The 10,664-nt window shown below is 40.8% G+C and overlaps 1 protein-coding gene across 13 annotated transcripts in view; it reads right to left on the reverse strand.

Moving 5' to 3' along the window:
* The window catches only part of ctbp2a (C-terminal binding protein 2a), a 46,073-nt gene that overhangs the window by 23,120 nt on the left and 12,289 nt on the right, over nucleotides 1–10,664 (reverse strand). For 5 of the 13 annotated variants that reach the window (XM_077238885.1, XM_077238884.1, XM_077238888.1 and 2 more), the window contains exon 3: nucleotides 6,211–6,246. The exons of 1 other annotated variant lie outside the window; for it this stretch is intronic. In XM_077238885.1, the coding sequence (XP_077095000.1) occupies nucleotides 6,211–6,246 (36 nt within the window). Of the gene's footprint in view, nucleotides 1–2,001; nucleotides 4,693–6,210; nucleotides 6,247–10,664 lie in introns of those variants that run through there. 7 more of the 13 variants (XR_013206617.1, XM_077238878.1, XM_077238881.1 and 4 more) reach the window with 3 other exon arrangements.

Genomic DNA, 10,664 nt, shown 5'->3' on the forward strand with positions numbered 1-10,664 from the left:
GATCTGTGAATCAGGTCTTAAAGTGACAGCAGTAAAAAAGATTTTCCCCATGTTATTAATGTAAAATTATGGACAGTGAAAATGCTGAGTGGCTAGTAACTTTGAAAAACCATTAGCCACAGTGGCTGGTGAGCAAAACATTTAATGTCAAGCCATGAATATAATAACTTCTACCGAGATTTTGGTCATACTGCCCAACCCTACAGAAGCTGCTCGCTAACTAGGCACTGAACCAGTCAGCCTTTAATATTGTTTATCACTGCTCATTTCTCTCCCACCCCAAAGGCTCTCCAATCATATCCATACACTCTGATTACTATCACCACAATGTGATTAGCCTGACTATCGTGATGTGTTGTTTAATTTCCTGCCGGGGTCTGACACTGCATCTCCATTTCGGCTCAAAGTAAAACTTCCTGCGCTGCCTCCCCTCCCCCTCAGTGCAGTCATTGGTCATCGTTCTGAAACAGCCAATGTGGGCTGGAAACAGTCTCTTACACCAGCTGCACCAGGTGGGATTCAAGAATACAGAAATATGACACCATAACCCTTTACAGTCTTTAGCACTATCTGCAAAACATGCATGTGCATCAACATCAGCCCTGCAACAACATTTGAATGAATCCCACAAAATATACTGTATATTATTGCATAATGCAAAAATCCTAAATTGACTTAATTCTATTGTGTGACATTATTTTCTGTTTACATTCATTCTAGTTAAGCAAATTCCGTTAAATGATGATAAAAGAAGATTGACAAATACTATCAAGACATAACATTTTTTTACAATTAAAATAACAGTTTTGCATTTCAATAATGAAAAGGCTATTTTTTGCATTATGATAAATGCTTTGCTTAAATGTTGTGTAAATAATGTCCTCCAACTGTAGAGGAACTACATGTTCACTTATTTCTCACATTGAAATTTCCCATTGAAGTTTGTGCTTGGCAAAGACCGTAAACTGTCACTCACCCCTGTGCTGGTCCAGTTCATCATTCTGATCTTGCCTATATACGCCTCAAAGTGACAATTCACATCAAACATGTATCAAGTGGCTCTACCACTAACTGACAGGCTACACTTCACTCACAGTATCTTAGTCAAACAGATCAGCAGCAACGGGCAGATAGTGACAGAGGTTTAAACCAGCAAAGACAAACCATGAGAATAAAAAATAAGACATGTCACTCCAAATTAATTTAGAGATGCCTACAAGAGAACATAAATAATATTAAAGCAATGTAATATATAATTCCAAGCCATAAAAAAACACAGTCTAAAATTCAGTGCACCCTGATAATGGCTAATACTGCATAAATGTGACTGACAAATAACATAACAGGCCACTGAACCACAAGGCAACATAATGAAAAACACGCTTGCACATTCTAGCACAATTACTATGTCACTCATTGTAAAAAGAAAGTCCAAAGTGAGTTTACTTTTAAATGAGTTGCGCTAGACAAAAATACAATAGTCAGTGGTATGCGGTTCTGCAATGACAAGGTATAAAAAGATGATGAGGAATGACACGCTAAATAATAACATTTTTTTTCTTTTTCTAATCCTTTATGTACAAAAGAAGTTGCATCTGATCTGGAACAAAACAAAGCCAAACTAGCTCCAAAAGCTTTGATCTGAAAGAATCATTTTTAATAATATAAGATGAGTCTTGCTCAACATTAGACGAAGGAAGGAACAGGGATGATATCTCAGTACTGGAGGGTCTGGTAAAATTATTAGCAACTCAATTCACTACTTTTTCAGCAACGAAAACAAACAGCACTATTTATTCTTCAAAGGAGGTGTATCTGTGTAGCACTTCTAAAAAGTGAAGTTCAAAGGCAAAAATGTAACTTGAATCAATGAACCTACAATCATATGATTCAGACACACTCACTCTGACACACAGTTAGGAGCTGAAGCACTACAGAGGGGGCAGAGGAGGGGAAGATAGGAGAATGTGAAAAAGGTAATGGAAGAGGGCTTTGATTTACTTGTGTCCGGCGATGCCATAGTGGAGACAATGACTGGAGGTCCAGTACGCCGGCTGAGCTTCTGATTAGCCAGACTCACACTTTGACCTGGACCGGCACTACCAACAGGTACTAGGGTTCCGTCTGAGGATACTCCAGCCCTGCGCATTACTTGTGGGCTTACATGGGGACTGGGCATGGGAGACATGGTGGCCAAGCTTCGATCCCTCTTTAACAACTCCATTGGTACAGTATAGTTGGTTGTGTATGCCTTCGGAGCTTGCTGGGGTGCCAAAGCAGGCATGGTCATTGGTTGGGGAACTGCAGGCAGTGCTGGCAAAGGCTGTGGCATTGCATGGATTGCCATTTGTGATGGCATTACTGGCAGATGTGATGAAATGTGTTGGGACATTGCAGTCATATGTGACATGGGCAAGCCAGTATGCGGATTGTAGCCTGACAATGGGCGAGGCTGGACTGGAACCATAGAACCACTGTATGCTCCTGCAGACCTGGCTCCAGGATACCCACTGGTCTGGTCTAGAAGCTGCTGGGAGGGAGCACTGCTGGGTCTTCGACTATAGCCCTCACCTATCCTTGCAGATACAGTCTGCATGGGGGTAGAGGGTGGCTGCATATACTGGGACTCCAAGCCCGGAGTTAAGGGTGGCGGCTGGTGCGCATAAATGTCACTACGATGGCTAAAGCTGTTGGATCTGCCACGTACTGGAGCACTGGGATGCAGGGGGGTAGCAGGAAGGATTTCAGGTGGTCGTTTGAAACTGAGCACAACACGAGACAGAACCCTGGCTTGGCCCAAGTTGGGGGCCACTGAACGCACATCATTTTCTTCCATAACAGCTAACATTGCAGTGGAGTCAAAGCCCTGCTGCAGCAGAGAATTGATGGTGCTTTCCGAGAGGCCCTCTTTTTGCAGCAATGCCAGAAACTCAGGGTCTGCATTTTTTTTAGGGTCTACAGGAGCCACTGGGGTCTGAGGGACAGTGGGAGGAGGAGCAGGAGAAAAAGGCTGAGCAGGAAGAGCAGGAGTGGTTACTGGGGCAAGGGCTGTAGAGGGAACTGGAGTGTAGACAGGATTTGGAGGTGCCATGGGTTGCACATGTGGAACTTGCTGCACTGGCTGTACCTGTGGTACCTGCTGAACTTGCTGTACTGGTTGCATTTGCTGCACTGGCTGAACTTGCTGCATTTGCTGCACTGGCTGAACTTGCTGCATTTGCTGCACTGGCTGAACTTGCTGCATTTGCTGCACTGGCTGAACCTGCTGCATTTGCTGCACTGGCTGAACCTGCTGCATGTGCTGCTGCTGTATTTGTTGTTGCATTTGTTGCTGCGCTTGCTGTTGAGCCTGTTGTTGGACTTGCTGTTGCTGCTGTATGGTGTATGGTGAGGGGTTTTCCAGATGCATGACCATACCTCGGGCAGTTCCATCCATTCCTTGAGCAGCTGGGTCAACCACCAGGCAAGTGGCTGCTGGCTGATCAATCGGCCTTCCGTTAACGTCACTGTAATGGCTAGTGAGAGAGGCAGGTGGCTCAGTACCGTAACGGGGAGAATTTGGCTCCATTATATAACGAGCTGGAGATGGTGCTCGGCTTGGAATGCGCTGCCCATCCTGCATCATTTTTGTGCCAGGGGTAGCAGGTGGGGGTCCAGGCAGGGATGTTTCCCTATAAATACGACCCATGTCATGAGAACTTGGAGGTGGGGGAGGAGGCATGCCAGGCGTTGGGGCACCAGAACCAGGCCGACCTCCTGAACTCTGTTCCCACAGTTGCCGAGGACCTGCCATCATTCCATAATGTGTTGATGACCTATTGAGAGAATGAGGTTGGTCTCCACGATAGAAACCATCTGTTGGCCGAGGTGGCATGCCTGGGTCTTGCTGATAGTAGTCATGGTGTGGCAGAGAACCACGGTTAGCCATGGAATGTCGATCATAATGGCTGTTCAACTCAGGAACGGAGCTTTTTCTTATGTTACGTGGGTCCGGACGATCCAAATAACCTTGGTTGTAAAGAGATTGCTGGTAGGAGTTTGGCTCCCTTTTTAAATCGAGGTCAGGAGGACGCACTCCAGGTGGTGGCTCGTACCATCCCCCTCCTGTATCTGCTCCATAGCTCAGCGAGTTGCGACGACCAGCCATCCGGGCCTGCTGCTCGTAAACACTGTCACTGCGCTCCCAATGACCCTCATTCCCACCCAGCGTGTCCCAGCTCTGGGAGCGGCCGATCGGCAACTGCTTACTGGAGATCAACATGAGGAATAGATATACCTTACTCACAGGGAAGAAAAATGAGAGAGGTTTTCCTTTAAGTTCCTAGTTGCAGGCTGATGTCAAGTGGTGAAAGGAAGGAGTATGGAAGAAAAAATTAAAACAGAAGATATTGCTTTTCACCTGAGGTCCAGTTGTAATTTCTGTCTCCCGTCTCTATCACAGTGGCAAGGTCTGGCTATCAAATGGCTCCTCTTGCTTGGCGACCGGTGAATAATTAATCTGGGGAATACTGCTGGTGGTGATGGAAGCAGGAAAGAGGACACCAAGAGCTCTCACAAATAACGTTGGTAGGTGAAGCCTGCCTGACTACTCCATTCTGGCAATGCAAAGCGACAAGCGTGAACAGACAGAGGGAAAGAAAGAGAGAAAACGGAGAAAGGAAGGAAAATTGTAACAAGGGGAGGGTTGGTGTGAGGGAGGCAGGGGTTTGTGATAATCCAGCGAAGCTGATCCGCTCCAACTCCAAACATTTTACTCATTCAGATTGCTATGAGGGATTACAGACCAAATAAAGCCAGCTTAAAGCCACTCTTCCCCCTTGTGACGTCACATAAAAACACACACAAAATGTGTCCCTGATGATAATGAACACATTGAAATCCCTTTGGACAGGAAGTCAGGAACACATGCTGCCACAGACACACTTACCTGAAGCCAGTGGTCAAGGTGGTCTGTGTTTCTTCCAAAAGCCTAGCCAGTTGGCATTGAGACGGAGGTCTTTGCTGGACTCCAAGAGGTGGGCCAGTGAAACTAGTACAGATCTAATTCAGCAGGGCAATATCGTGTAGCGCTGTCAGGAAACGTCAAATCCTGATTGAACAGTAATCCTATGATGGACTAGCAATGCCTGCAGAGCAATGCAAATGCAGAGATCCAGCATCACCACTCATCTATTACATTATGACCCGAGTTGACACCAGCGCAGGCTATATGAACCACTGACTCCAAATACCATGTACAGCACACCAAAAATGAGGTCATAAAGCTTATGAATCACAATACTGATGCACACGAAAAATAAACAGCTTCATTACTACATTACATCAGATCTGATGCAAATTACAAAACCACTTTCCGTGAGCAATACATAACCAGGGATTTGGGAGCCCGAAATGAATTTTAACTAGACCAAATAAAAAAAGATTTTTTTTATGTAAAAATTTGGATAGGAATGGCGGTCTGCTTTTCTTTGGCTTTCCCTTTTTCATCCTGGTCTGTCTATTTTGGCTGAGTAGAACTGAAATACCAGTGTAAATCCATGCGCCTCTTAACATATTCACACACACACACACACAGTCAGCAATTTTTGCAATTTTCTCTACTGTGCATCCAATCTCTATCACTTAGCAAAAGTAAATTATATGAGAGCAACACTCATTTACAGGGGATGGCAGTAACAATTGTCTATCCCAAATGTCAGAAGAAGAGAAGGTGAAGGTGGATGCAGCCGGAAGAAGAGAAGTAAACACACACACAAGCCAAACAGCATTTGCACTGCGGACAAATCTGCATGATCATAAACTTCTGTGATCATACTTTTCCCTTAAATAAGTAAAGAGAGTGAACAACACAAATCAAGGAAGGAATTTTACTTCACAATTTAAGATAGCCCGTCGGGAAGGGCGGTGATACATTTTGGTTGCCAGACATCCCAGTGCTAATGCTACTTGGCTTGTGTGTGTGTGTGTGTGTGTGTGTGTGTGTGTGTGTGTGTGTGTGTGTGTGTGTGTGTGTGTGTGTGTGTGTGTGTGTGTGTGTGTGTACTTCTCTTCTATCGGCTGCATCCACCTCGCCTTCTCTTCTTCTGACATTTGGGATAGACAATTGTTACTGGCATCCCCTGTAAATTAGTGTTGCTCTCATATAATTTATCCATGATAAGGATGCTATAATTTCTTAGAAACATCAGAAACACATCAAAATTTACTCACTCTTATGCCGTTCCAAACCTGGACGACTTTCTTTTTCTGTGAAACACAAAAGAAGACATTTTTTTAAAAGAATTGTCCATAAAATTAAAGTCAATGGGTCCTAATGTTGTTTGGACCCCAGCGTTCTTTTAAAATACCTTCTTTTGTGTTCTGCAAAAGAAAGAAATGCATACAGGTTTACAATGACATGAGGCTCCATAAACTATGACAGCATTTTCATTTGGGTGAACTGTCCCTTTAATATTACAATGACTGTTTATGTTGAATAAATGTCTAAAAAAAACAAAGAAACCATCACCCCATGTTTTGCTATTCCCCACTGAGAAAGCATGGCTATGTTATTAAGATAAGCATTCTAAAACCCACAGGGGGTGAAGGGGGAAATCTGGGACATCAAATAATACTACAATTTCAAAAGCCTTGCAAATATGTGTTTCATGGAAAACATTACAACAATATGAATGCAAACAGTTGAATCTTGAGTTTTCGGGTTTAGAAAGAGCTTTTTTGTGAACAGATTTTGCCCACCTGCCACTGAAACACTCCACCCAAATCCTTCCTGATCCCCACAAACACCAGAGAAAGAGAGATGGAGAGGGAGGGCGAGAGAAAGACTTGAGGATAAAATTAATAGGGCATATTCTCCAACTATTTTTAGTCATTGTGATACATCCTGCATTTTGATATCGTCTAAAGCAGTGCACAGTTTTAAATTGATTTTCCAGCACTATGCCTCGTTTTGATCATTTCACTATTATAAAATGGACATTGATGCCTGTAATACAGCTATAGCGGGAATTTCACTGTGGCTTTAAGCCTGTTGTTCAGAAGTAACAACACCGGTATACGTTACCATTTCCAGATTGCAAACAAGTCCCAAGACCCAATATAGCTTCCTTGTCATAAGTGACCCAATTGTATACTCTACAAACACACGACACAAAAAGTGCTAAACTTGGGAGAATCGACCCAAATAACTAATTTCAGAACTATCATTTTGCTGAGATAATGGGACGAATACTCTAATAAGCATAAAAATATACAAAATTTGCGTTGCGTTGATGTCTTACAAGTTTACTAGGTTTTGGAACGGAGCACCAGAGAGTATGTAATACAGCCAAATGAAATCAGATCTCTCTGGAAGAGTCTTTCCTTCTCTTTGTGACTTTTGCTTTAACACACGCAGTGAGAGGATTATATTTGGTTCTTTGATAACTGCAACACAATAACCAAAAAGAAAAACAACATGGATCTGTACAGTTACATCACAACAGAAAAATCAAGGAGAGCAGTATCATGGCAACAGTGTCTTTTTAGTTATCCTTCTGCAGAAGTTTAAGGAACAAAAGAGAGAAAGACCGGGAGACAGAAACAAAGGAAAAGAGAGAGAATTTTCATAAATCCTTTGTGCCCGAGAGACTGCGACTAATCTAATACAAAACCCCGTGGGATGTTTGGCTTCAACAAGCGTCTCTGCCTATCTGGGAATACATGTGTAAGCAATTTTATACATGACTACTAATATAAGAGCTTTTTGAGGGAAAAAAATTCATAAAAAAGGATATGAAGTGATTAAAAGCAGAATGCGGTGAAATGAAACATTACTTCGACTAATTTACTCTATTTCTTGTTCAGCTGGGAGTTCGTAATGTGGTATATAGTATATACTGTGTGCATATATTTTGATCTAAGTATGCGCCTCAATTTGTTACACCAAGAACAACTCACCCTGGAATGGGTAAGAAAGAAATGTTCTGTGAATTAGTTTTTATTCTTCATTTTAGTTTACTAGTTTTTTTTATTAGCTGTAATTTATTATTATTTCAATTTTATATTTAACTTTTTAAATTTTTTATCTAATATTTATATTTTATTTCAAAATCATTTTAATTACAGAAAACTGAGAATTTCAGTTAACAATAACAACACTGGTCTTAGATGCCCATTAGCTGGTCTGAGCGGGTCTAGATAATGATAATTGATAATTGATAAGCTGGACAACCATCTAGTAGTAAACCATTTTAAGCAAGCTGGTTTGGTCTAGTATTGAAGGGTTAGTTCACCCAAAAATTAAAATGATCCCTTAATTACTCAACCTCAAGCGATCCTAGTTGTACATGACTTTCTTCTTTCAGGCGAATTCAATCGGAGTTATATTAAAAAAAATATCCTGGCTCTTCCAAGCTTTATAATGGGAGATTTTGAAGCTCAAAAAAGCACATCCATCCATCATAAAAGTAATCCATACAGCTCTAGGGGTTTTATAAAGGCCTTCTGAAGCAAAGTGATGTGTTTTTTTAAAGAAAAAAATCCATATTTATCACTTTATAAACTATAATCACTGGCTTCCGGTAACGGTGGTATGCGAGTTGAGTTCCGGTGGAAGAGTGACCTCTGACCCGACGCATGACGTAGGCTTTGCATAAGCTTGGTTGAGAGTAGACGCCTCTCACAGTTCAAACAACAAACTCAAGCTCCTCTGAGATTTCTCTTGAAAAATTCTTCTAATTCGTGACCGGGGTTTCGTTTCGCTCTTTCCTCTGAGCTTCCGCGTTTGTCAATACGTCGTGCGTCGGGTCGAAGGTCACTCTTCCGCCGGAACTTGACTCACGTACGGCCATTACCAGAAGACAGTGATAATAGTTTATAAAATGATAAATATGGATAATTCATTTCAGAAGGCCTTTATTAACCCCTGGAGCCATATATGTATTAATTTTATGATGGATGGATGCACTTTTTTAGGCTTCAAAAACTCAGGCTCTATTCACTCCCATTATAAAGCTTGGAAAAGCCAGGATATTTTTTTGATATAACTCCGATTGTGTTCAGCTGAAAGAATAAAATCATATACACATAGGATGGCTTGAGGGTGAGTCAATTATGGGATAATTTTCATTTTTGGGTGAACTAACCTTTTAAGCATTTACTTGTCATCCATACTGTAATAATCTGATTGAATAATCTAATCTTCCATTATAATTACAAGAGCTGCAAAGAAAATGTACTTATTGTGATGACAAGCCTTGTATTTCTTTTCTTCTTAGCAACCTTGGTACATGCACACATACAGAGCTACAACATTCATTCTGGAAAACAGTCCAGTCCAATTTATAACCACTTCAGAAACCGATTGAACAGCTAGTGCAGAAAAGAGCAGCCTTTTCTTAAACAGCTGACAGCTCTCTATTCAGACATCTCACTAGAACATATTCACAACCTGACTTCCTCATTTCACTCTTCCATTTTTTCTTTCTGCTGATTTCTCCTCTGCAAGCAGAATTCCCTTGGGGAATCCCATCGCAGTGCTGTAATAAGGCTCTTTTTTATAAAGTAGAGCGGGAGACTTGACATTTCTTCATTATAGGAGGTATACTTAAGAACTGGGCTTTTCCAACTCTGGGAAAACAAGTCGGGCGTTTAACGAGCCAGCGGCTGCAGATGTGATGACTGCAGTCTTTGTGCCGGAGCTGTAGGGAATATTACTACGACTCAAGTTTCTGACACCTGAACTTTCAGACTTGAGCTATCTCTTTGAAACTTTACCTGGTGGTTAATATGTCACACACTTGCACTACTTGGAAGCACTATTTAACTTCTGTGCTAGGGGACACCACATCACAATAGCTTAAAATCCTTCAATGAAACGCTACCTAGAAGAAACTCAAACGGGGATTTTATGAACTTCATACTCTTTTTAGATGTTTCAAGGGTCTACATGCATGTCTGTTAATTCAGAAAAGTCCAAATTAGGTAATATTTCTCATTTTATTTAATATAATAAAATAAATAATAATAAAAATTATTATTAAAAAAAATCACTGGTATCAGAAATATTGCTTTCATCAGAAATATTGCTGTGTTAAAATCGGTAAAGTTTGTGTTTACATAATATATGTGCATGTATTGTGTATAATTATTTTGTATATCTAAATACATACACATGTTAGTATATATTTAAGAAAAATGTGTTATTTATATATAAAATATTTATATATATATTTATATATAAATTATATATAAATATATATTCAGTATATACTGTACATGCAAAAATTTCTTAAATATATACTACATGCATGCGTGTGCATTTCTTTATACAAAACAATTATACACAGTACGCACATATATATTATAAACACAAACTTTTATTTTGGATGCGATTAATCGTTTCACAATCCTAAATTGGATTTCCCCCCAAAAAAGTGCAGCCATACTGTGATCGTCTACATACAAACAAAATTACTTTATTGGCTGATACAAGTATGCATGAGAACATATCTTTAAATGCAACAAGGTCAACTTCCATAGTGTTAAAGGAATGTTCCAGGTTCAATTGTGTGTTTCAATTTCAATTGTTCTCTAGCTTCTTTGAAAAAAGGCACGATCTGATGCATTTCCCACTGAAGCAAGGTTATTCAACAAGAAAAAAATGTGGGACGAGACGAATCAAT

The sequence above is a fragment of the Siphateles boraxobius genome, unplaced genomic scaffold (genome assembly GCF_051911475.1).
Source record: "Siphateles boraxobius isolate OS27281-9 unplaced genomic scaffold, OSU_SipBor_1 22, whole genome shotgun sequence".
Taxonomy (NCBI): Eukaryota; Metazoa; Chordata; class Actinopteri; order Cypriniformes; family Leuciscidae; genus Siphateles; species Siphateles boraxobius.